General features: G+C 41.3%; 2 protein-coding genes and 2 non-coding genes across 4 annotated transcripts; 2 read left to right on the forward strand and 2 right to left on the reverse strand.

The window, feature by feature from the left end:
* Nucleotides 1–777: 777 nt before the first annotated feature.
* trnaa-agc (transfer RNA alanine (anticodon AGC)) lies at nt 778–850 on the reverse strand. The gene has a single exon. It is a non-coding gene; the product is annotated as a tRNA-Ala (tRNA).
* Nucleotides 851–1614: 764 nt separating this feature from the next.
* trnaa-agc (transfer RNA alanine (anticodon AGC)) lies at nt 1615–1687 on the reverse strand. The gene has a single exon. It is a non-coding gene; the product is annotated as a tRNA-Ala (tRNA).
* Nucleotides 1688–6857: 5170 nt separating this feature from the next.
* Nucleotides 6858–9421, forward strand: LOC114453574 (sialic acid-binding Ig-like lectin 7). The gene is made up of 7 exons (XM_028433527.1): nt 6858–7035; nt 7151–7537; nt 7864–8169; nt 8246–8515; nt 8696–8771; nt 8892–8928; nt 9200–9421. The coding sequence occupies exons 1-7, from the start codon at nt 6879–6881 to the stop codon at nt 9419–9421; spliced, it is 1455 nt and encodes a 484-aa protein (XP_028289328.1). The 5' UTR covers nt 6858–6878.
* A 3242-nt stretch (nt 9422–12663) lies between these two features.
* On the forward strand, nt 12664–26022 carry LOC114453575 (sialic acid-binding Ig-like lectin 9; the record flags this gene model as incomplete). Its single annotated transcript, XM_028433528.1, has 7 exons — nt 12664–12787; nt 12903–13289; nt 14587–14892; nt 14969–15238; nt 25295–25370; nt 25491–25527; nt 25801–26022. Coding segments are annotated over 7 exons (1422 nt in total), but the record flags the coding sequence as incomplete, so codon positions are not given.
* Between the last annotated feature and the right edge of the window lie 1809 nt (nt 26023–27831).

The raw sequence follows: 27831 nt of genomic DNA on the forward strand, positions 1-27831 counted from the left end.
TTCCATTGAAGTTTTTGAATATGGATACCATAACACACTAATTTGCGAGTTAGTGCTTGTTACACATAGTCTTCCTTTTCACCTGACTCATCCACTTATGTCATCGAGAAGGACGCATAACCACAGTGTAAATAAGGGTTAATCGCCAGAGGACACCTGTACTGTTACAGGACGTGTTGTAATGTTTCTTTCACACCTGTTTTGTCATCATGAGAATTTCCAAAGAAACATCTGATGATTGAGTTTTATTTAAATGTAAACAAAAGCAACTCCACCTCTATTCTGAGACCCTGAACTTTTTCTGATAATGGCTCAAATGTTTTTTTGTCTGTATTTGTAGCTGGTGGTGTTATTTTTTAACTGCACGTTTTAAAATAGCACCAAAAAGAGTTGGGATCTTTAAGCTTTTGTTTAGGTTTCACCGAATGTAGATTCACAGCAGGGCCGGAGGCCTCACAGTGACTGCCATCTAGTGGTTAATAAAAGCACTGCAGGCACATAGGATACTCAACCGTGAATCTCAACCCCCTAAAATAAAGGTGCATGTAGTATTTTTTTTTCTTGTGGATGAGGTCACAGAATGTATTCTTTGTCACAGAAGTAAACTTATTGGAATTTAATTATTAATTAATGGGCCTACATTTCTGGTAATATGGAAATATGTTGAGGTTCATGTGGGAGGAGAGAGGCTCTTCTGGATTAGTTGTCATAAATCAAACCTGGAAGATTTTTCATGAATATCACTCATCCAATTGATCTTTATGAGCAAAAGTCATTTGGAGAATGCGGGCATCGATCCCGCTACCTCTCGCATGCTAAGCGAGCGCTCTACCATTTGAGCTAATTCCCCTCTACTCTGCGTGAGGTAGCCGGTTCGATCCCGGCATCCCCCAAAAGTCTGGAGATTGAAGCTCTTAGGATGGTGGAAAGATAAGATAAGATAAGATAAGATAAAACTTTATCAATCCCGAAGGAAATTCCATGACATAGATGCTAATCCAGGAGAATAAAAGGAGCTTCCATGCACCAAGATGAACCACTTCTTCTAGAAATATACTTACTAAATATAGAAATATGGGGCGAATGGAAGCGGGGGACAGCGAAGGAGCTGAAGGTGGTTTTCCATCACACTCCTATTTTTTGAACGAAACAAGCAGCAGCTGTATTTGCTCAGCAGGGGGCGGTATTGCACCGCAGACAGGTGGAGACAAACAATACAGAGCAGAGAGGATATGCAGAGGATCATCAAGAGTCCCTTACAGCACATCACAGGCAACACATTACCTGGGTTCATTTAGCCTTTTTAGTTTGTAATTTTCTCAGAGCTCTGAATTTGTCTTTTATTTTGGGGCTTTGCTTCTTCTCATCTTGGACTGGTGGAGGGAGCACTGCAAAGGAAAGAATAATAAACTGGACAACTGAAGAAAGAAAAAGAATTTAAATCATTAATTAATGGGCCTACATATGTGGTAATTATGGAAATATGTTGAGGCTCATGTGGAAGCAGAGAAACTCTTCTGGATTAGCTGCCATGAGTCATTGCTTCTAAATCTAACCTGGAAGATTTTTCATGAATATCACTCATCAATTGGATCTTTAGGAGCAAAAGTCGTTTGGAGAATGCGGGCATCGATCCCGCTACCTCTCGCATGCTAAGCGAGCGCTCTACCATTTGAGCTAATTCCCCTGTGAGGATGTGCACGTCGTGCGAGAGGTGGCGGGTTCGATCCCCGCATCCCCCAAAAGTCTGGAGATTGAAGCTCTTAGGATTGGAGATCTTTGACTTAGATAATTAACAAACAAACAAACAAACCTTTGCTTCATATTCTCCTGTGCTTAGTATAAGACCTGCTAAATTCTCATATGTTTAGTTCAGAAACCATGACATAGGTGCTTGTTTATTTTGGGGCTTTGGTTCTTCTCAACCTGGACTGGTGGAGGGAACATTGCAAAGGAAAGAATATTGAACTGAACAACTGAACCTGTATGTGGATTGAACTGACCTTTGACCCAAAGGGATTTTTTTTATTATAAGAGAATCAGTCACACAGACACACCTCTAAGAAAAATGTGTTCTGTTACAACAAATGTATTCCCACTAACCTCTCACCTCCTCTCGCCTGTTTAAATAAACAGAGGAGGTTGGTTTGTTTGGTGCTGCAGGACACCCACAGTCTTTTCTGTGTATCAATCAATCATTTTTTCATTCAGACTCACTTTGTGTCATCTGGTGATGTTAAAGTTTGGATCCTGTGAGAGGACCGTCATGGCAGCCCTGTGTGTGAACCTGCTGACAGTGTTCAACAGGACGCACACATGCTGCTGAACTGCAGTTTGTGTATCATCAGCACATGTTGTTTATCATCAGTCTGGTTTTACAGGTGATTTGGAACCCAGACCTCTTCATTACTGCACCAAAGAAGATGGACAACATTTGGAGTGTCACTTAAAAGTGACTCCAGATTTACCATGAGTGTTACTCTGGTAAGAGTCTGTAAATTTAAACCTGTTAATGTAGGTGACAATGAGTCAGTTATTTAGACTTATTTCTAAGAATATCGTTGTTATTCACACCTTCACTGCCCCTAAAATGTGACTTCCTCCCTCACAGTGTTGGAGGAGGAAGCTTAAAGACTTCTTTAAAAACTATGGGTCTGTTGTTTTTTTAACCTCACAACGACTAAACAGAGAAGTGTTTCATTGTTCTGCTGCTGATCAACTGAAATCCTGTGAGAGGACCGTCATGGCAGCCCTGTGTGTGAACCTGCTGACAGTCAACATGTGTCTGAGCATCTTCTTTCTTCCAGGTGAGCTGTTTGTTCACTTTGAAACATTTGATTGTTCAAAGGACACACACATGCTGCTGAACTGCAGTTTGTGTATCATCAACACATGTTGTTCATCATCAGTCTGGTTTTACAGGTGATTTGGCTGATTGTCCTGGCAGATCAAAACTCTTCATCACTGCACCGAAGAAGATGGAAGCACTGAGTGGATCCTGTTTGCACATCCCATGTACCTTTACAGCTGAACGAGGAGACGAAGAGTTTGACAGCACAAGACCAACATTTGGAGTGTGGTATAAAAATGTACACGCTTTTGCTAATGTTGTCTTCAACAGCAGTGGAACAGTTAAAAAATATCCAATGAACATTACTGGAAATCTGAGACAGAAAAACTGCTCCACTCTGTTTTCTAATTTAACCACAAGTCATACAGACAAATACTTCTTCAGAGTTATTAACGGTCCATTCAAAGCAACAGCTCTCTGTGATCATCTTCAAATAACAGTTAAAGGTAAGACAGTTTGTTTTTATGAGTCTATAATATTATTGTTGAGGATAAAAAGTGAAATGAGTGGTTTGGTCTCCATGAATGTAACCTTCACTGTGAAATGAAATATCTGCTGTAGGATTATCAACAGTATCAGTCAGAGTGCAGAGCTGAAGAAAGCAGTGAGTTAACACAGAGTTAGTACAGATGGACCCTGCTGACATACTTACAGTATACATGAGGCTGTCTGTATTTTCTGCCTCCAGCTGTCTGCAGTCCTTGTTGTTGATATAAACTTTATACATTTGATATAACTTCATATTTCTCTGTGTCCTCTGTGAACTGACAGATTCTCCTTGGAGTCCCAGCATTCATATCTCAGCTGGTGATCTGAAGGAGAAGCAGTCTGTCTCTATAACCTGCTCAGCTCTCACTCCCTGTCCACACTCCCCTCCTCAACTCACCTGGAATCTCCACCCAGACTCTCACAGTGAAACAGAGGAGAACACAGATGGAACCTTTACAACTAAACTGCAGCAGAACATCACTCTGTCACACACACATGATGGATACAACATCAGCTGCTCTGCCACATATCCTGTGAATGGAGGACGAAACAAGACAGCAGAGACACAGCAGACTCTCAATGTTTCATGTAAGTGATCCTGTCAGCACATCATGGTTCAGCTGTTTGAGATGAAGAAAGTTCATGTCTGTCACATCTTCCTCAGATGCTCCTAGAGACACCTCAGCATCCATCAGTCCATCAGGTTTGCTGTCAGCAGGTATCTGGGTGAACCTGACCTGCTCCAGCAGAGCCAAGCCTCCCATCAGCAGCTTCACCTGGTTCAAGAACACCAAAGATGGACCCAAGAAAGTCCATGAAGGACACATGTACAGCCTGGAAATGACCAACATGACAGACATAGAGCTTCATTACTGTGTGGCTACAAATGCTCTTGGTGATCAGACGTCTTCATGGGCTCATTTCAATGTTTCAGGTAAATAACTGAACTGAATCGGCTCTTTATCTAAATTGTTGTCTGCAACGTTATCTTTATCTATATCTATCTATATATATATATTTCCTTTTTTGAACATGTTTCCAGTAAAGAGAAAAAAAGGATATATATATATATATATATATATATTTATATATACATTACAGTAGAGAGAAGTTGACCCTGCTGTGTTGTTACAGGTGTTCGTACTGTGGATGTCTACATGACAGTGAAGATCACAGGGATTCTGATGCTCTGCAGTGCAGTCGTCATCTTTGAGTGGTGAGACAAGCTTCTCTATGATCTGATACTTTGCAGCTTTTAAAAGTCAGCATTTAATGTCTTTAACATTTTGATCTTTTTCTTTCAGTTGGTTCAGATCAAGGTTCCCAAACAAAGCAGAGGAGGTAAACTGCTGAGCTGGTTGTTACTAAAACTGTGAAAGGAGGAAGGAGCTCTGACTCCTCACTAACACCTCTCTGTGTGTTGCTTCATTTCCACAGGCAGACGACGTCAACAGAGTGATTGAGATTCAAGCATCATGAGCCACAAGCAGAGGGGGACGATGCTCAGATCAATGGAACCATTGATTATTTCATAATCTTAGTTTCTACCTGCAGCTGTTTGTGCAGTGAAGGGTGATATTTTGTTGGAATATTCAGCTGGTTTCAAGTATTAGTTCCTGGGACAATACTTAGGGTACTGGCCGTGATGGAAAAACTAACAACCAAAACCCAGTTGTGTGGACTGCTTTTCTTTAGTATTTTTACTGCAGCAGTTTCATGTGTATCATATAAAACACCCTTTGTAGCAGCTAACCTCCATGTAGAGGTATGAACAAGCTGCTCCCACTTTGGGGTTTTTGCTCTTCAGTGTTTTGACCCTGCTAGTTTTTGGACTACTGTTTTTGCCTTCGTCTCTTGTACCTTTCTTCGCTGACTGATTGCCTGTGTACCGAACCTTTGGACTGTATTAAAGGACCTTGTTTTTGCCTGCCGTCACTGACTGTTCTCCTGCATTTGTGTCCGATCCTTAATAAACCCAGACACCCACAGCCCCAGTGGCCTAATGGATAAGGCACTGGCCTCCTAAGCCAGGGAGTGTGGGTTTAAGTCTCATCTGGGGTGGTTGTCAGCAGAGTGTGCTTGGCCTTGGATCTGTCTCTGGGCATCTTTGACATAGAAAATGTAATGTTATCAAAATTTCTCTGCTACAGTGCCACCTGCTGGAGGGTTTGTGTCTCTCAGTTTTGATGGTCATTTTCATATCGTCTGATCACTCACTCTAGTTCAAAAATCAGACTTGTGTGTCCAAGTTGGATTTTAGTTGCTTCAGCCTGGTTTTGTCTTTGTATCTGGTCCAAAATACTCTAACTTTATCAGTAAGCTCCACTACAAACACAAACACTGTGATAGTCCATCAGAATTATTGCACTGTGTAAGTGAGAGCCTGTCTGTTGCACAATGAATAGAAACTGTTTATTCTATTTGCACATCTACCTCACCCCTAACTGTGCCTTTATATCTTATGATACTACTTCTAAATTTAGCCCCATGTCAAAGCATGCTTTCCCTTTTACTCCTGTCTCTTCCTCAGCCCTATTTTGCTCAAAGCCATGTTTACAAAACTGTAAAAGCAGGTGGCGCTCTGCTTTTGGGATTCACTGACAATGCCAGCTTACATGCCATATTTGTACAAACTTATTTTTAACAGCATATCTTTAAATGTTAGAAAATCATCTGGGTAGAGGGTAAGCATAATGCCTTTAGTATGGCTTATTTTTTGTGCATGATGCCTTAAAATGTGTTAAAAACAAAAACACATCATAGATGGGTAAAGAACAGCACTACAGAGCTGAGGCAACACATAAGCACTAAAAACACATCACCAAGATAGATGAAGAATTTATTTCATTGAGACTGTTTAGTTTAGTTTTGCCAGAGCTCTGACACTGTCACGTCTCAGTCTGAGCTGGTTGAGGAAGAACAAAAACAACAGACATTTCAAAGGAAAGAATATTGAACTGATCGACTAACTGATCTGTTACAGGAGGAAAGTCTGTATGCAAATATACAGGCAGACAATGCTCCACTCTAGCAGGATAATAACAGTACTTCACTATATACAGCCCTTCACTGTCTTTGATTGGTTTAGACCACGATATGGGCCTAATAGTGTGTCAGAACTAAAAGTTCCTAAAATTCAAAATGCTGTCTCATTGGAAGGTGGAATGTAGCCCTGCATTTACACTACTTCTGGTTTTACAGGTGTTTTGGAACCCAGACCTCTTCATCACTGCACCAAAGAAGATGGAAGCACTGTAACTTTAGAGCTGAACCCAGAGAAGAGTTTTACAGCAGAACAACATTTGGAGTGTCACTTAAAAATGACTCCAGAGTTACCATGAGTGTTACTCTGGTAAGAGGAGCATCTAAACACTGCAGTCTGTAAATTCAAACCAATTGAAGTAGGTGACAATGAGTCAGTTATTTAAAATTATTTCTGAGAATATCGCTGTTATTATTCACACCTTCACTGCCCCTAAAAGTTCACTTCCTCCCTCACAGTGTTGGAGGAGGAAGCTTAAAGACTTCTTTAAAAACTATGGGTCTGTTGGTTTTAACCTCACAACGACTAAACAGAGAAGTGTTTTATTGTTCTGCTGCTGATCAACTGAAATCCTGTGAGAGGACCATCATGGCAGCCCTGTGTGTGAACCTGCTGACAGTCAACATGTTTCTGAGCGCCTTCTTTCTTCCAGGTGAGCTGTTTGTTCACTTTGAAACATTTGATTGTTCAAAGGACGCACACATGCTGCTGAACTGCAGTTTGTGTTTCATCAACACATGTTGTTCATCATCAGTCTGGTTTTACAGGTGATTTGGCTGATTGTCCTGACAAGTCAAAACTCTTCATCACTGCACCGAAGAAGATGGAAGCACTGAGTGGATCCTGTTTGCACATCCCATGTAACTTTACAGCTGAACCAGGAGAAGAAAAGTTCGACAGCACAAGACCAACATTTGGGGTGTGGTTTAAAAATTATGTCACTTTTGCTAAGGGTCAAGATAATGCTGTCTACAGCAGCAGTGGAACAGATAACAAATATCCAATGAACATTATTGGAAATCTGAGACAGAAAAACTGCTCCACTCTGTTTTCTAATTTAACCACAAGTCATACAGACACATACTTCTTCAGAGTTGAGAACTGGCCATACAGAGCAACAGCTTCCTGTGATAATCTTCAAATAACAGTTAAAGGTAAGACAGTTGGTTTTTATGAGTCTATAATATTATTGTTGAGGATAAAAAGTGAAATGAGTGGTTTTGGTCTCCATGAATGTAACCTTCACTGTGAAATGAAATATCTGCTGTAGGATTATCAACAGTATCAGTCAGAGTGCAGAGCTGAAGAAAGCAGTGAGTTAACACAGAGTTAGTACAGATGGACCCTGCTGACATACTTACAGTATACATGAGGCTGTCTGTATTTTCTGCCTCCAGCTGTCTGCAGTCCTTGTTGTTAATATAAACTTTATACATTTGATATAACTTCATATTTCTCTGTGTCCTCTGTGAACTGACAGATTCTCCTTGGAGTCCCAGCATTCATATCTCAGCTGGTGATCTGAAGGAGAAGCAGTCTGTCTCTATAACCTGCTCAGCTCTCACTCCCTGTCCACACTCCCCTCCTCAACTCACCTGGAATCTCCACCCAGACTCTCACAGTGAAACAGAGGAGAACACAGATGGAACCTTTACAACTAAACTGCAGCAGAACATCACTCTGTCACACACACATGATGGATACAACATCAGCTGCTCTGCCACATATCCTGTGAATGGAGGACGAAACAAGACAGCAGAGACACAGCAGACTCTCAGTGTTTCATGTAAGTGATCCTGTCAGCACATCATGGTTCTGCTGTTTGTGATGAAGAAAGTTCATGTCTGTCACATCTTCCTCAGATGCTCCTAAAGACACCTCAGCATCCATCAGTCCATCAGGTTTGCTGTCAGCAGGTATCTGGGTGAACCTGACCTGCTCCAGCAGAGCCAAGCCTCCCATCAGCAGCTTCACCTGGTTCAAGAACACCAAAGATGGACCCAAGAAAGTCCATGAAGGACACATGTACAGCCTGGAAATGACCAACATGGCAGACATAGAGCCTCATTACTGTGTGGCTACAAATGCTCTTGGTGATCAGACGTCTTCATGGGTTAATTTCAGTGTTTCAGGTAAATAACTGAACTGAATTTACTCTTTTATGTTTTTCTTAATTTCTTTTGCATGATGTTAAACATACTGAAAACTATTTTTATTGTGCTTATATAAAATTGTTGCCTACACAACATTTGTATGATTTCTGATATTTTGTTTTCTAAAAATGTTTTCAGTTCATGACAACAGACAAACAGACAGTTTTCAACACACAGCTGCAGTTGTTGCAGTGATCGTTGTCGTTGCTCTCGTCTGTCTGGCTCTCTGTGTTTGGTGAGTGTTCCAAATTAAATCTTCAGCTCCTCACAGTGAACCTTCAGGTCCTTATTGTGTGACTTCATTTTAGTCCTCCTTCAGGGCTTCAATAACTAACAACTCTCTAATGTCTTCCAGGAGGTTTAAGAAATGTCAAAGTGAACCAGAGACACTGGTGGGTACATTTTACTCTTACATTGTTGTGTGTGTGGTCACTGTTTGGTTTTCATGTTGCTGAATAGGTTAAATGTTATGAAACACTGTGGTTGGAAACTGTAAGGCATCAGACCACAGAGACTGTACACACCACACAAGAACACTGCTCATTTCTGCAGACGTGCAGCAGTTCTTCAATCAGAAACTTGTTGTATTCAGTCTGTTATTCTCTACATTATTTATCAGATCCAGCTCACAACTTTTCATGTAAAATACATTTTGTTCCTCAGAGTCAAACGGCTGCACAGCTTCCTCTTCAAACACCAGCAGCTGGAACACAGGATGAAATCCACTATGGAGACATCAGCATCTCCAGTCGGAGACCTGGACCGTCCTCTGTCTCAGTGCAGGACAGTGGACAGCAGCAGGACACAGTGTACGCACAGGTCAAAGTCAACAGCTGCACACAGCCTGGTGATGCAGAAGAACTCTATGCTCAAGTGAAGAAATAATGAGTTCCCTTCACTTCCTGTTTTACATTTTAATGTTAATGAAAGGAAACTTTGTGTTGACCACAGTGACGTTTTTGTCTTTGTAAAGGTGAGAAATATAACAACTATTAAGAAACACTCAGTCTCAGTTCCTGTGTAATCCTAAAAAGATGTTATACTTCTGCCGTCTGCAGAAAAGCAGAAGCAGCTGCTGTAACTATGAACATGACAGAGGACTATTAATATGTATGAATCTGTAATCACTTCGAGTCGCCACATGCAGCATACATGCTGAAGATCATCAACAGTAAAACCACAGACTCCCTCACAGCAGTCATTTTTGTACCTGCAACATTTTTTTAACGATTTATTTATTTTGAACTCTGCTGTTACCCTGGGGATGGGAGGGGGGTGGAGGGGGGAGAGTCCCGCCAGTTTTTTTTAATTTGTTCAATTAATTAAATCAATAAAAACTTTAATAAAAAACAAAAAGAAGTGAGGTTTGCATATACATCAGAACTGTTTTGATGTTCCTCTTTTGAGTTCTAAATTAACACAAACCTGCGCTCACATTTCTGTGGTATGGATGGTTTTATTGTAAATGTGTATTTGAGTTTTAACTTTATTTATATAGGAGATAGTGTCTGCGTTTCCAGACTGCCCCTGAACTACCGTGGAATTTTGAGTAGGGTTCGTGCTTTTATTAACCGATCATGTATGTTAACTTTGTATTATAGTTTAATTTATCCACATTTATTATATTGCAATAGTGTTTGGGGTTCTACAAGCCAATCATATTTACACAAAATTTTATTAATTCAAAAGAAATTCTTGAGAATAATGAATTATTCAAATCGATTGTCTTCATCTGCTCCTCTTTTCAAAAAATATAACATTTTGACAATATTTAATGTTAATGTATATTGTATTTGTCTTTTTATGTATGTTAAGTATGTACATTTACCCACTGATTTGCCAAAAGTTTTTGATGAAGACAACACAGGAAGACAACACAGAGATACCTGATGACCAAATGGATTAACTGAATAAAAACCATCAGCTCTCGCATTATCACAGCAACCTTCTGCAACTGCAACTGCAACTTTATTTATAACGCACTTTAAAAACAACCATGTTGACCAAAGTGCTACAATCATCTAAAAATGCAATAGAATAAACTAAAAACAATAAATGAAAGAATATATTAAAACTAATTTAAAATATGTTAAAATAAATGAAAAACATTAAAATTAGATAAAATAAAGTAGCATAAAATAAAATCAGGTCAAATGTCAACATCTCAAGTGGTGCCAAACGCCAATGTGAACAAGTGCGTTTTAAGAAAAGATTTAAAAACAGGTAAAGAGGAGGCCTGTCGAATGTGTAGAGGCAGGTCGTTCCGCAAAGACCCGGTCCCCTCTGAGCTTCCGATTAGTTTTAGGTACACTCAGTAGCAGTTTGTAAGGAAGGAGAAGCACAGAGAGGTATGATGGGGCAACACCATTCACACATTTAAAAACAAATAAAAGCAGTTTGAAATGGATCCTAAAATGCACAGGCAGCCAGTGAATTTGTATTTACGTGTGCCAGTTAAAAGACGTGCAGCTGCATTTTGCACAAGCTGCAGTCGAAAAATACACGACTGACTCACCCCAAAATAAAGTGCATTACAGTAATTCAGCCAGGTGGTTACCAAGGCATGGATTACTGTTTCAAAGTGCTGTTTAGTTAAGAAGTGCTTTATCTTAGCTAGCTGCTGTAGGTGAAAGAAGCTTGATCTAACAACGGATCGAATTTGGCTTTCAAGCTTTAAATCAGGATCTATTTTAAATCCCAGGTTCACAATCTCTGTGTGAAGCGATTTCATAGTTCATCCTTCTTTTTAAGGGGAATATAGATTTGGCTTTGTGGTTTTTGCTCTTCAGTGTTTTGACCCTTCTAGTTTTTGGACTACTGTTTTTGCCTTCGTCTCTTGTACCTTTCTTCGCTGACTGATTGCCTGTGTACCGAACCTTTGGACTGTATTAAAGGACCTTGTTTTTGCCTGCCGTCACTGACTTTTCTCCTGCATTTGTGTCAGATCCTTAATAAACCCAGACACCCACAGCCCCAGTGGCCTAATGGATAAGGCACTGGCCTCCTAAGCCAGGGAGTGTGGGTTTAAGTCTCATCTGGGGTGGTTGTCAGCAGAGTGTGCTTGGCCTTGGATCTGTCTCTGGGCATCTTTGACATAGAAAATGTAATGTTATCAATATTCTCCGCTACAGTGCCACCTGCTGGAGGGTTTGTGTCTCTCAGTTTAAAAAATTGATCTCCATTGCAGAAAATATGAACACGTTGAAATAATCAATAAAGTTTTAAAGATTAAAGTTAATAATGTTTAGTTCAATTCTCGTTTTTAAATCAAACAAGCAGTAGCTGTCTTTGTTCGGCAGGGGGCGGTATTGTGTCACAGATAGGTAAAGAACAGCGCTAAAGAGCTGAGGCAAACATAAGTACTAAAAACCCATCACCAGGATAGAAGAACAATTTATTTCATTGAGACTGTTTAGCTTTGTTTTGTCAGAGCTCTGACACTGTCACGTCTCAGTCTGAGCTGGTTGAGGAAGAACAAAAATAACAGACATTTCAAAGGAAAGAATATTGATCTGATCGACTGACTGACAGGAGGAAAGTCTGTATGCAAATATACAGGCAGACAATGCTCCACTCTAGCAGGATAATAACAGTGCTTCACTATATACAGCCCTTCACTGTCTTTGATTGGTTTAGACCACGATATGGGCCTAATAGTGTGTCAGAACTAAAAGTTCCTAAAATTCAAAATGCTATCTCGTTGGAAGGTGGAATGTAGCCCTGCATTTACACTACTTCTGGTTTTACAGGTGTTTTGGAACCCAGACCTCTTCATCACTGCACCAAAGAAGATGGAAGCACTGTAACTTTAGAGCTGAACCCAGAGAAGAGTTTTACAGCAGAACAACATTTGGAGTGTCACTTAAAAATGACTCCAGAGTTACCATGAGTGTTACTCTGGTGACAGGAGCATCTAAACACTGCAAGTCTGTAAATTCAAACCAATTGAAGTAGGTGACAATGAGTCATTTATTTAAAATTATTTCTGAGAATATCGCTGTTATTATTCACACCCTCACTATAGATGCCTCTAAAAGTTCACTTCCTCCCTCACAGTGTTGGAGGAGGACGCTTAAAGACTTCTTTAAAAACTATGGGTCTGTTGGTTTTAACCTCACAACGACTAAACAGAGAAGTGTTTTATTGGATCTGCTGCTGATCAACTGAAATCCTGTGAGAGGACCGTCATGGCAGCCCTGTGTGTGAACCTGCTGACAGTCAACATGTTTCTGAGCGCCTTCTTTCTTCCAGGTGAGCTGTTTGTTCACTTTGAAACATTTGATTGTTCAAAGGACGCACACATGCTGCTGAACTGCAGTTTGTGTATCATCAACACATGTTGTTCATCATCAGTCTGGTTTTACAGGTGATTTGGCTGATTGTCCTGGCAAGTCAAAACTCTTCATCACTGCACCGAAGAAGATGGAAGCACTGAGTGGGTCCTGTTTGCACATCCCATGTAACTTTAGATCTGAACCAGGAGAAGAAGAGTTTGACAGCACAAGACCAACATTTGGAGTGTGGATGAAAACTGACAACGAATTTGTCAATATTAAAAACAATACTGTCTTCAACAGCAATGAAAGAGTTAACAAATATCCAATGAACATTACTGGAAATCTGAGTCAGAAAAACTGCTCCACTCTGTTTTCTAATTTAACCACAAGTCATACAGACACATACTTCTTCAGAGTTAATAACGGGCCATACAGAGGAACAGCTTCCTGTGATCCTCTTCAAATAACAGTTAAAGGTAAGACAGTTTGTTTTTATGAGTCTATAATATTATTGTTGAGGATAAAAAGTGAAATGAGTGGTTTGGGTCTCCATGAATGTAACCTTCACTGTGAAATTAAATATCTGCTGTAGGATTATTCAATTCAATTCATTTTTATTTATATAGCGCATATTACAATCAGACATTGTCTCAAAGCGCTTCACAGGAGCCCCCCTAAGAGCACTGTGGCAAGGAAAAACTCTCTTTAAGAGGAAGAAACCTTGAGCAGGACCCGTCAGCTTAAGGGGGAACCAGTCCTGCTGCTAGTCAGAGAGGATGAAGGAGAGAGAGAGAGAGAGAGAGAGAGAGGAGCAAACATGATACAAACATGATACAGTACAGAGCAAACATGACAGCAAGATGAAACAGTGATTGTATTGTAATAGATATCTATATATATCGTCAGTCCATAAGTAGTAATAGTAATTTGATAGCAAAGATGAGCAGCAGGGGCTAGTGAAGTCGATGAGCACAGGAGAGATCAGGGGCCAGACTGCAGGTCAGTATGCAGGTCTTGAGGCCTGCAAAGAGAGAGAGCGAGAGCGAGGCACAAAACTACGAGGAAGACAATAAACACAGATTATGAGACGATATTACCAGTATGAGCCAGACTAAGGAGAGTAGAGGAGAGGTCAGAGGGTGAGGGGGAAACTGCTCAATGGGTCATGTTTGTACCCCCCGACAACGTAGGCCTAGAGAGAGGTCAGGGGCTGGACAGCAGGTCAGCATGGGTATTGAGACCTGTAAAGAGACAGAGAGAGAGCGAGAGCGAGGCACAGAACTACGAGTAAGACAGAAAAACACAGATTATGAGACGATATTACCCAGTATAAGCCAGACTAAGGAGAGAAAAGGAGAGGTCAGAGGGTGAGAGGGAAACTGCTCAGTGGATCATGTTTGTGCCCCCCGACAACGTAGGCCTAGAGCAGCATAGCTGTGCTACACACTAGGTCTAAGGCTAACTGTAAGCCTTACTAAACAGAAAAGATTTAAGTCTAGTCTTAAAGGTGGAGGCAGTGTCTGCCTCTCGGGCCCAGAATGGTAACTGGTTCCATAATAGTGGTGATTATCAACAGTATCAGTCAGAGTGCAGAGCTGAAGAAGCAGTGAGTTAACACAGAGTTAGTACAGATGGACCCTGCTGACATACTTACAGTATACATGAGGCTGTCTGTATGTTCTGCCTCCAGCTGTCTGCAGTCCTTGTTGTTAATATAAACTTTATACATTTGATATAACTTCATATTTCTCTGTGTCCTCTGTGAACTGACAGATTCTCCTTGGAGTCCCAGCATTCATATCTCAGCTGGTGATCTGAAGGAGAAGCAGTCTGTCTCTATAACCTGCTCAGCTCTCACTCCCTGTCCACACTCCCCTCCTCAACTCACCTGGAATCTCCACCCAGACTCTCACAGTGAAACAGAGGAGAACACAGATGGAACCTTTACAACTAAACTGCAGCAGACCATCACTCTGTCACACACACATGATGGATACAACATCAGCTGCTCTGCCACATATCCTGTGAATGGAGGACGAAACAAGACAGCAGAGACACAGCAGACTCTCAGTGTTTCATGTAAGTGATCCTGTCAGCACATCATGGTTCAGCTGTTTGTGATGAAGAAAGTTCATGTCTGTCACATCTTCCTCAGATGCTCCTAGAGACACCTCAGCATCCATCAGTCCGTCAGGTTTGCTGTCAGCAGGTATCTGGGTGAACCTGACCTGCTCCAGCAGAGCCAAGCCTCCCATCAGCAACTTCACCTGGTTCAAGAACACCACAGATGGACCCAAGAAAGTCCATGAAGGACACATGTACAGCCTGGAAATGACCAACATGGCAGACATAGAGCTTCATTACTGTGTGGCTACAAATGCTCTTGGTGATCAGACGTCTTCATGGGTTCATTTCAATGTTTCAGGTAAATAACTGGACTGAATCGGCTCTTTATCTAAATTGTTGTCTGCAACTTGTATATATATTTATCTTTATCTATATCTATCTATATATATATATTTCCTTTTTGAACATGTTTCCAGTAAAGAGAAGTTCAAAAAAAGGAAATGTATATATATATATATATACAGTTATACATATATATTCCAGTAGAGAGAAAATGACCCTGCTGTGTTGTTACAGGTGTTCGTACTGTGGATGTCTACATGACAGTGAAGATCACAGGGATTCTGATGCTCTGCAGTGCAGTCGTCATCTTTGAGTGGTGAGACAAGCTTCTCTATGATCTGATACTTTGCAGCTTTTAAAAGTCAGCATTTAATGTTTTAACATTTTGAACTCTTTTTCTTTCAGTTGGTTCAGATCAAGGTTCCAAAACAAAGCAGAGGAGGTAAACTGCTGAGCTGGTTGTTACTAAAACTGTGAAAGGAGGAAGGAGCTCTGACTCCTCACTAACACCTCTCTGTGTGTCGCTTCATTTCCACAGACAGACGATGTCAACAGAGTGATTGAGATTCAAGCATCATGAGCCACAAGCAGAGGGGGACGATGCTCAGATCAATGGAACCATTGATTATTTCATAATCTTAGTTTCTACCTGCAGCTGTTTGTGCAGTGAAGGGTGATATTTTGTTGGAATATTCAGCTGGTTTCAAGTATTAGTTCCTGGGACAATACTTAGGGTACTGGCCATGATGGAAAAACTAACAACCAAAACCCAGTTGTGTGGACTGCTTTTCTTTAGTATTTTTACTGCAGCAGTTTCATGTGTATCATATAAAACACCCTTTGTAGCAGCTAACCTCCATGTAGAGGTATGAACAAGCTGCTCCCACTGTCAAGGTCTGAGCCAGGGCTCTTATTTTGTTATTTTGTTGTTTTGCATTAGTTCTGGTTTATTATGTTACTTCCTGTTTTATTTTGTAGTCACTGCTTTCCCTCTCGTTTCTTGACTTCCCCTTCCTCGTGTTCTCCCTCCTCCTCCCAGTGATCACCTGCTCCGCCCTAATGTGTCTCACCTGTGTCTCATTGTCTTCCCTGCTCCCTGTGTATATAGCCTGTGTCTTCCCCTCGCACATTGCAAGTTCTTTTGTGAGTTCCTCCCATTGACAGTAAAAACTATGGACAGAGCTTCCGTGACGTCACCCGTTTGTTTCTGAAGAGCCGTTTTGAGGCTCAGTGGGAGGTTCCGGGACGTGATGACCGCCGCCATGTTGGCAGCGTCACGTCCAGCAAAACTCTCAAATATGGACAAAGAGGGGGAGCACGAGCGGGGTTTAGGGGGGCAGGCGATCGTGGGAGCAGGAAACTCACGCTGTGATACGGCAACTGTCTGTCACTCAAGCGGCATATTGCGAATACAATTGAAACGAGTGGGTTGTAAAAAAATACCCCCCCCCCCCCTACAATTGACAATAGAAGAGAACCTATCATCTGAGACCAGAGTGGTTTTTTGTACCAAGCTGTAAATATGTTAATTTCTGCTGTGAAGTCGGCCATTTTAACATGGGAGTCTATGGGAAATTACTCGCTTTTGGAGCCAACCCCCAGCTGTTGCAGCGTGAATTACAAGTTTTGACACTTCCGCATGGGCTTCCACTTTGAGCCCCGAAGGTTGCCGCTTGGTTCCTCCGAGCGTCCTAGCCTTCCAGACAGCCTGTTGGCCCTTTGAGTATTTTGTGTTTTAGTATTTTGCTTTGTAGTTTTTGCTCTTCAGTGTTTTGACCCTGCTAGTTTTTGGACTACTGTTTTTGCCTTCGTCTCTTTCTTCGCTGACTGATTGCCTGTGTACCGAACCTTTGGACTGTATTAAAGGACCTTGTTTTTGCTTGCCGTCACTGACTGTTCTCCTGCATTTGTGTCCGATCCTTAATAAACCCAGACACCCACAGCCCCAGTGGCCTAATGGATAAGGCACTGGCCTCCTAAGCCAGGGAGTGTGGGTTTAAGTCTCATCTGGGGTGGTTGTCAGCAGTGTGCTTGGCCCTGGATCTGTCTCTGGGCATCTTTGACATAGAAAATGTAATGGTTATCAATATGTCTCCGCTACAGTGCTACCTGCAGTCTCTCAGTTTTGATGGTGTCATGAGCCAGGGTTTTGGCTCTTTGTCGTGTTGTTATATTGTTTGTTTTGCCATTTAGTTGTCAGTGTTTCTCCTCTTTCTCTGCTCCTCCTTAGTCCTTCCCTCTCTCCTTCTGTTCCTCCTCCCTGATTACCTGCTCCTCCCTAATTGTGTTCACCTGTGTCATCTCTCCTCTTTTTAAGCCCTGTGCTTTCCCTTTGTCTTTGTCAGTTCTTTCCCGTGTGAACCCCTTGTGATCACCTACCGTCCACCGTTTCGTCGTCCTCCTTCTTTCTCCATGTTTCCTTGTCCTCCCTTCTTCCTCAGGTTTTGTTTTGTTTATTCTTTTGTGTTTATTTGTACTTTTGCATTTTTGACTGGCACTGTTTCCAGTAGCCCTCCTTTAGTTCACCTGCTCCTCTGGACTGGTTTTTGTGTTTAGCTTTGAATAAAGCTCCCTTTTTGTTGCACTTGTTTAGTCTGCGCCTGGGTCCTGTTAAAAACCACACCACACATAACAGATGGTTCATTTTCATATCGTCTGATCACTGCCTCTAATTCAGAAATCAGACTTGTGTGTCCAACTTAGATTTTAGTTGCTTCAGCCTGGTTTTGTCTTTATATCTGGTCCAAAATACTTTAACTTCATCAGTAAGCTCCACTACAAACACAAACACTGTGATAGTCCATCAGAATTATTGCACTGTGTAAGTGAGAGCCTGTCTGTTGCACAATGAATAGAAACTGTTTATTCTATTTGCATCTATCTACCTCACCCCTAACTGTGCCTTTATAACTTATGATACTACTTCTAAATTTAGCCCCATGTCAAAGCATGCTTTCCCTTTTACTCCTGTCTCTTCCTCAGCCCTATTTTGCTCAAAGCCATGTTTACAAAACTGTGAAAGCAGGTGGCGCTCTGCTTTTGGGATTCACTGACAATGCCAGCTTACATGCCATATTTGTACAAACCTAATTTTAACAGCATATCTTTAAATGTTAGAAAATCATCTGGGTAGAGGGTAAGCATAATGCCTTTAGTATGGCTTATTTTTTGTGCATGATGCCTTAAAATGTGTTAAAAACAAAAACACATCATAGATGGATAACGAACAGCACTACAGAGCTGAGGCAACAAAGCAGCACTAAAAACACATCACCAAGATAGATAAAGAATTTATTTCATTGAGACTGTTTAGTTTTGCCAGAGCTCTGACACTGTCACGTCTCAGTCTGAGCTGGTTGAGGAAGAACAAAAACAACAGACATTTCAAAGGAAAGAATATTGAACTGATCGACTGACTGATCTGTTACAAGAAGAAAGTCTGTATGCAAATATACAGATAGACAATGCTCCACTCTAGCAGGATAATAACAGTACTTCACTATATACAGCCCTTCACTGTCTTTGATTGGTTTAGACCACGATATGGGCCTAATAGTGTGTCAGAACTAAAAGTTCCTAAAATTCAAAATGCTATCTCGTTGGAAGGTGGAATGTTGCCCTGCATTTACACTACTTCTGGTTTTACAGGTGTTTTGGAACCCAGACCTCTTCATCACTGCACCAAAGAAGATGGAAGCACTGTAACTTTAGAGCTGAACCCAGAGAAGAGTTTTACAGCAGAACAACATTTGGAGTGTCACTTAAAAATGACTCCAGAGTTACCATGAGTGTTACTCTGGTGACAGGAGCATCTAAACAATACAGTCTGTAAATTTAAACCAATTGAAGTAGGTGACAATGAGTCATTTATTCAAAATTATTTCTGAGAATATAGCTGTTATTCACACCTTCACTCCAGATGCCAATAAAATGTGACTTCCTCCCTCACAGTGTTGGAGGAGGACGCTTAAAGACTTCTTTAAAAACTATGGGTCCGTTGGTTTTAACCTCACAACGACTAAACAGAGAAGTGTTTCATTGGATCTGCTGCTGATCAACTGAAATCCTGTGAGAGGACCGTCATGGCAGCCATGTGTGTGAACCTGCTGACAGTCAACATGTTTCTGAGCGTCTTCTTTCTTCCAGGTGAGCTGTTTGTTCACTTTGAAACATTTGATTGTTCAAAGGACGCACACATGCTGCTGAACTGCAGTTTGTGTATCATCAACACATGTTGTTCATCATCAGTCTGGTTTTACAGGTGATTTGGCTGGTTGTAAAATTAGATCAGACGTCTCCATTTTTACACCGGAGAAGATGGAAGCACTGAGTGGATCCTGTTTGCACATCCCATGTAACTTTACAGCTGAACCAGGAGAAGAAAAGTTCGACAGCACAAGACCAACATTTGGAGTGTGGATGAAAACTGACTCCGAATTTGTCAATATTAAAAACAATACTGTCTTCAACAGCAGTGGAACAGTTAACAAATATCCAATGAACATTACTGGAAATCTGAGACAGAAAAACTGCTCCACTCTGTTTTCTAATTTAACCACAAGTCATACAGACACATACTTCTTCAGAGTTGAGAACTGGCCATACAGAGCAACAGCTCTCTGTGATCATCTTCAAATAACAGTTAAAGGTAAGACAGTTTGTTTTTATGAGTCTATAATATTATTGTAGAGGATAAAAAGTGAAATGAGTGGTTTGGTCTCCATGAATGTAACCTTCACTGTGAAATGAAATATCTGCTGTAGGATTATCAACAGTATCAGTCAGAGTGCAGAGCTGAAGAAAGCAGTGAGTTAACACAGAGTTAGTACAGATGGACCCTGCTGACATACTTACAGTATACATGAGGCTGTCTGTATTTTCTGCCTCCAGCTGTCTGCAGTCCTTGTTGTTAATATAAACTTTATACATTTGATATAACTTCATATTTCTCTGTGTCCTCTGTGAACTGACAGATTCTCCTTGGAGTCCCAGCATTAATATCTCAGCTGGTGATCTGAAGGAGAAGCAGTCTGTCTCTATAACCTGCTCAGCTCTCACTCCCTGTCCACACTCCCCTCCTCAACTCACCTGGAATCTCCACCCAGACTCTCACAGTGAAACAGAGGAGAACACAGATGGAACCTTTACAACTAAACTGCAGCAGACCATCACTCTGTCACACACACATGATGGATACAACATCAGCTGCTCTGCCACACATCCTGTGAATGGAGGACGAAACAAGACAGCAGAGACACAGCAGACTCTCAGTGTTTCATGTAAGTGATCCTGTCAGCACATCATGGTTCAGCTGTTTGTGATGAAGAAAGTTCATGTCTGTCACATCTTCCTCAGATGCTCCTAGAGACACCTCAGCATCCATCAGTCCATCAGGTTTGCTGCCAGCAGATATCTGGGTGAACCTGACCTGCTCCAGCAGAGCCAAGCCTCCCATCAGCAGCTTCACCTGGTTCAAGAACACCAAAGATGGACCCAAGAAAGTCCATGAAGGACACATGTACAGCCTGGAAATGACCAACATGGCAGACATAGAGCTTCATTACTGTGTGGCTACAAATGCTCTTGGTGATCAGACGTCTTCATGGGTTAATTTCAGTGTTTCAGGTAAATAACTGGACTGGATCGGCTCTTTATCTAAATTGTTGTCTGCAACTTGTATATATATATATATATATATATATATTTATCTTTATCTATATATATATATATATATATATATATATATATATATATACATTTATACATTCCAGTAGAGAGAAGTTGACCCTGCTGTGTTGTTACAGGTGTTCGTACTGTGGATGTCTACATGACAGTGAAGATCACAGGGATTCTGATGCTCTGCAGTGCAGTCGTCATCTTTGAGTGGTGAGACAAGCTTCTCTATGATCTGATACTTTGCAGCTTTTAAAAGTCAGCATTTAATGTTTTTAACATTTTTAACTCTTTTTCCTTCAGTTGGTTCAGATCAAGGTTCCCAAACAAAACAGAGGAGGTAAACTGCTGAGCTGGTTGTTACTAAAACTGTGAAAGGAGGAAGGAGCTCTGACTCCTCACTAACACCTCTCTGTGTGTCGCTTCATTTCCACAGACAGACGACGTCAACAGAGTGATTGAGATTCAAGCATCATGAGCCACAAGCAGAGGAGGACGATGCTCAGATCAATGGAACAATTGATTATTTCCCATTCTTAGTTTCTACCTGCAGCTGTTTGTGCAGTGAAGTTTGATATTTTGTTGGAATATTTGATGTCAGCTGGTTTCTGTCAGGGTCCCAGCGTGAGCCAGGGCGGTTGCTTTGTATTTTGTTTGATTATGTTTGCCTTTAGTTCCGGCCTTATTTTGAAATCACTGACGCCCCTCTCATTTCAGGTGTCTTGACTGCCCCCTCCTCGTGTTCTCCCTCCTTCTCCTGGTGATCACCTGCTCCTCCCTAATGTGCCTCACCTGTGTCCCTTTGTCTGCCCTGATCCCTGTGTGTTTTTCTTCCTCCTGCCGGCTTAAGCCGCGCTTGTGTTTTGCCCTGAGATCTGGTACTTTTGAACTGTGTTCCCTGAGTTTTCGGGCACAATAAATTACTTTAATTTAACCCTCTGCCTGTCTCCCGTCTTGCGCTTGAGTCCGTCTGCAACCTTCCTGACAGTTTCAAGTATTAGTTCCTCCATGAAAATGTAATGGTTATCATTATTTTTACTGGTGTAAACATAGTTGTGTTATTGATGAAGCCTGCAATAGGTAACTTGAAGAGTTCCTCTGAGCGTCCTAGCCTTCCAGGCAGCCTGTCGACCCTTTGAGTATTTTGCTTTGTGGTTTTTGCTCTTCAGTGTTTTGACCCTGCTAGTTTTTGGACTACTGTTTTTGCCTTCGTCTCTTGTACCTTTGTTCGCTGACTGATTGCCTGTGTACCGAACCTTTGCACTGTATTAAAGGACCTTGTTTTTGCCTGCCGTCACTGACTGTTCTCCTGCATTTGTGTCAGATCCTTAATAAACCCAGACACCCACAGCCCCAGTGGCCTAATGGATACGGCACTGGCCTCCTAAGCCAGGGAGTGTGGGTTTAAGTCTCATCTGGGGTGGTTGTCAGCAGAGTGTGCTTGGCCTTGGATCTGTCTCTGGGCATCTTTGACATAGAAAATGTAATGTTATCAATATTTCTCCGCTACAGTGCCACCTGCTGGAGGGTCTGTGTCTCTCAGCTTAAAAAATTGGTCTCCATTGCAGAAAATATGAACAGGTTGAAATAATCAATACACTTTTTAAGATTCAAGTTAATGATGTTTAGTTCAATTCTCTTTTTTAAATCAAACAAGCAGTAGCTGTCTTTGTTCAGCAGGGGGTGATATTGTGTCACAGACGGGTAAAGAACAGCACTAAAGAGCTGAGGCAAACATAAGTACTAAAAACATATTGCCAGGATAGAAGAACAATTTATTTCATTGAAACTGTTTAGTTTAGTTTTGTCAGAGCTCTGACACTGTCACGTCTCAGTCTGAGCTGGTTGAGGAAGAACAAAAACAACAGACATTTCAAAGGAAAGAATATTGAACTGATCGACTGACTGATCTGTTACAGGAGGAAAGTCTGTATGCAAATATACAGACAGACAATGCTCCGCTCTAGCAGGATAATAACAGTACTTCACTATATACAGCCCTTCACTGTCTTTGATTGGTTTAGACCATGATATGGGCCTAATAGTGTGTCAGAACTAAAAGTTCCTAAAATTCAAAATGCTGTCTTGTTGGAAGGTGGAATGTAGCCCTGCATTTACACTACTTCTGGTTTTACAGGTGTTTTGGAACCCAGACCTCTTCATCACTGCACCAAAGAAGATGGAAGCACTGTAACTTTAGAGCTGAACCCAGAGAACAGTTTTACAGCAGAACAACATTTGGAGTGTCACTTAAAAATGACTCCAGAGTTACCATGAGTGTTACTCTGGTGACAGGAGCATCTAAACAATACAGTCTGTAAATTTAAACCAATTTAATTAGGTGACAATGAGTCATTTATTCAAAATTATTTCTGAGACTATAGCTGTTATTCACACCTTCACTCCAGATGCCCATAAAATGTCACTTCCTCCCTCACAGTGTTGGAGGCGGACGCTTAAAGACTTCTTTAAAAACTATAGGTCTGTTGGTTTTAACCTCACAACGACTAAACAGAGAAGTGTTTTATTGGTTCTGCTGCTGATCAACTGAAATCCTGTGAGAGGACCGTCATGGCAGCCCTGTGTGTGAACCTGCTGACAGTCAACATGTTTCTGAGCATCTTCTTTCTTCCAGGTGAGCTGTTTGTTCACTTTGAAGCATTTGATTGTTCAAAGGACGCACACATGCTGCTGAACTGCAGTTTGTGTATCATCAACACATGTTGTTCATCATCAGTCTGGTTTTACAGGTGATTTGGCTGATTGTCCTGGCAAGTCAAAACTCTTCATCACTGCACCGAAGAAGATGGAAGCACTGAGTGGATCCTGTTTGCACATCCCATGTAACTTTAGATCTGAACCAGGAGAAGATAAAGAAGAGTTTGACAGCACAAGACTAACATTTGGAGTGTGGATGAAAACTGACAACGAATTTGCCAATATTAAAAACAATACTGTCTTCAACAGCAATGAAAGAGTTAACAAATATCCAATGAACATTACTGGAAATCTGAGACAGAAAAACTGCTCCACTCTGTTTTCTAATTTAACCACAAATCATACAGACAAATACTTCTTCAGAGTTATTAACGGGCCATACATAGCAACAGCTCTCTGTGATCATCTTCAAATAACAGTTAAAGGTAAGACAGTTTGTTTTTATGAGTCTATAATATTATTGTTGAGGATAAAAAGTGAAATGAGTGGTTCAAGGCAACTGGACTCAAGGATTATTTTTTTGACAAAATGTCTTCAAAAACAATCCTTGAGTCCAGTTGCCTCGATTTAAACTCTTGGAAATGACTATGACCTGGATGAATGAGAGCATCCACATATATATTCACTGTGAAATCAAACATCTGCTGTAGGATTATCAACAGTATCAGTCAGAGTGCAGAGCTGAAGAAAGCAGTGAGTTAACACAGAGTTAGTACAGATGGACCCTGCTGACATACTTACAGTATACATGAGGCTGTCTGTATTTTCTGCCTCCAGCTGTCTGCAGTCCTTGTTGTTGATATAAACTTTATACATTTGATATAACTTCATATTTCTATGTGTCCTCTGTGAACTGACAGATTCTCCTTGGAGTCCCAGCATTCATATCTCAGCTGGTGATCTGAAGGAGAAGCAGTCTGTCTCTATAACCTGCTCAGCTCTCACTCCCTGTCCACACTCCCCTCCTCAACTCACCTGGAATCTCCACCCAGACTCTCACAGTGAAACAGAGGAGAACACAGATGGAACCTTTAAAACTAAACTGCAGCAGACCATCACTCTGTCACACACACATGATGGATACAACATCAGCTGCTCTGCCACATATCCTGTGAATGGAGGACGAAACAAGACAGCAGAGACACAGCAGACTCTCAGTGTTTCATGTAAGTGATCCTGTCAGCACATCATGGTTCAGCTGTTTGTGATGAAGAAAGTTCATGTCTGTCACATCTTCCTCAGATGCTCCTAGAGACACCTCAGCATCCATCAGTCCATCAGGTTTGCTGTCAGCAGGTATCTGGGTGAACCTGACCTGCTCCAGCAGAGCCAAGCCTCCCATCAGCAGCTTCACCTGGTTCAAGAACACCACCGATGGACCCAAGAAAGTCCATGAAGGACACATGTACCGCCTGGAAATGACCAACATGGCAGACATAGAGCCTCATTACTGTGTGGCTACAAATGCTCTTGGTGATCAGACGTCTTCATGTGTTAATTTCAGTGTTTCGGGTAAATAACTGAACTGAATTTACTCTTTTATGTTTTTCTTAACTTATTTTGTATGATGTTAAACATACTGAAAACTATTTTTATTGTGCTTATATAAAATAAATATTAAATATAAATATAAAAATAAAACACAGTTCATGACTGTTCTGTTTTGTTTTTCTTTGAACAGACAGTTTTCAACACACAGCTGCAGTTGTTGCAGTGATCGTTGTCGTTGCTCTCGTCTGTCTGGCTCTCTGTGTTTGGTGAGTGTTCCAAATTAAATCTACAGCTCCTCACAGTGAACCTTCAGGTCCTTATTGTGTGACTTCATGTCAGTCCTCCTTCAGGGCTTCAATAACTAACAACTCTCTAATGTCTTCCAGGAGGTTTAAGAAATGTCAAAGTGAACCAGAGACACTGGTGGGTACATTTTACACTTACATTGTTGTGTGTGTCTGGTCACTGTTTGGTTTTCATGTTGCTGAATAGGTTAAATGTTATGAAACACTGTGGTTGGAAACTGTAAGGCATCAGACCACAGAGACTGTACACACCACACAAGAATACTGCTCATTTCTGCAGACGTGCAGCAGTTCTTCAATCAGAAACTTGTTGTATTCAGTCTGTTATTCTCTACATTATTTATCAGATCCAGCTCACAACTTTTCATGTAAAATACGTTTTGTTCCTCAGAGTCAAACGGCTGCACAGCTTCCTCTTCAAACACCAGCAGCTGGAACACAGGATGAAATCCACTATGGAGACATCAGCATCTCCAGTCGGAGACCTGGACCGTCCTCTGTCTCAGTGCAGGACAGTGGACAGCAGCAGGACACAGTGTACGCACAGGTCAAAGTCAACAGCTGCACACAGCCTGCTGATGCAGAAGAACTCTATGCTCAAGTGAAGAAATAATGAGTTCCCTTCACTTCCTGTTTTACATTTTAATGTTAATGAAAGGAAACTTTGTGTTGACCACAGTGACTTTTTTGTCTTTGTAAAGGTGAGAAATATAACAACTATTAAGAAAAGCAGAACGCTGCTGTCAGTCTCAGTTCCTGTGTAATCCTAAAAAGATGTTATACTTCTTTCGTCTGCAGAAAAGCAGAAGCAGTAAAGTAAAGCTAAGTAAGTAAATATGAACATGACAGACTATTGTCTGTCATGTTCATATTTACAGCAGCTGGAGATCATTGACACGGACTATTAATATGTATGAATCTGTAATCACTTGAGTGAAACGTTTCGGGTTCGAGTCTCCACATGCAGCATACAGGCTGAGGATCATCAACAGTAAAACCACAGACTCTGCTGTTACCCTGGGGATGGGAGGGGGTGTGGAGGGGGGAGAGTCCAGCCAGTTGTTTTTTTGTTGTTGTTTATTTTTCTCTATTTGTTATTATTTCTATTTGAATATGAAAGAAGGTGAAAGAAGTTTGATCTAACAACGGATCGAATTTGGCTTTCGAGCTTTAAGTCAGGATCCATTTTAAAACCCTGGTTCTCAATCTCTGGTTTCAAGTCATCCAGCTCTGCAGGGGCCACACCTGGATCCAAAAATCATCACCTCCATCTTGGAGTCATTAAAAAGTAGCATGTTCAGTGCCATCCAAGATTTAATGTCCTTCAGACACATGTGAAGCGATTTCATAGACAGTCCATCCTTCTTTTTAAGGGGAATATAGATTTGGCAGTCATCTGCATAGCAATGGAAGGATATGCCATGTCTTCTGAGGACTGAGCCCAGGGGGAGCAAATAGAAAGAAAACAGAATAGGGCCCAAGATGGATCCCTGTGGGACTCCATAAGGCCTTCAACACTAGCAACAAGAGAGTGAAAGCCCACATCATCCAGTGCTATGCACCCACAAATGAAGCAGATGTTGAGGCCAAGGAGAGGTTTTATCACAGGTTAAACCACCTTCTCAGTAACATCAGAAATCAAAAACCTACAACAACATGTAAACCCAAAGGCTACCAGAAGTATCCACGCTCGCAGGCGTTACAGCGGAAGTACGTCACAATAGCCGTTGGCATTCGGAGCCTCGGGTGTCAGAGGACCATCCTTAACTGTGGTCGAATCATCATAGAAGCATTCCCTCGCCATGTCAGCTAATGCTCAGGGTGAGTAACATTTAGGGATTTTGCCAACAAAGCTGAGGTAGCAGTAGAGGTAAGTCAAGCTAACATGGCTAGCTGCTGCCAGAGCCATAGAGCACATGTGTCAAACTCACGGCCCGCCACGTCAATTTATGTGGCCCGCGAGAGCTTGAAAGGCACAGTTACATGTTTAAAATAATGTTCAATACCGTTTAAAGTGTACATTGACCATAAACTACATTTCCCACAATGCATGTCGATTTTGTTATCCTTGAAGTGACGGCATCCCTCCACTAGACTGCAGTCTTTCCACTTCAGTGGTTTTCCAACATGTGTGGCTGAGAAATATCAACAAATAACCCCAAAATGTCCAAGAGGACCTGATAACTATCATGCAACTAAGGCAATATTATGAACAATTCGATGCAACTATACATCACTGTCTGATATGCTTACCATTTGTATACTGGTAGAACACGTTTTTTGAGATAATAGTCTGTGTATAGTTTTAAACTGTGAAGGCCAAAAAGACACCATAATATGGCTCTTATTGTTTGCTATAATGAGTGAAAAAAACTTGTGTTCCAGATTATGACTTGGTCAAACCTGGTGCTTTTCTTTCAGT

Source organism: Parambassis ranga, chromosome 20 (genome assembly GCF_900634625.1).
Source record: "Parambassis ranga chromosome 20, fParRan2.1, whole genome shotgun sequence".
Lineage (NCBI taxonomy): Eukaryota > Metazoa > Chordata > Actinopteri > Ambassidae > Parambassis > Parambassis ranga.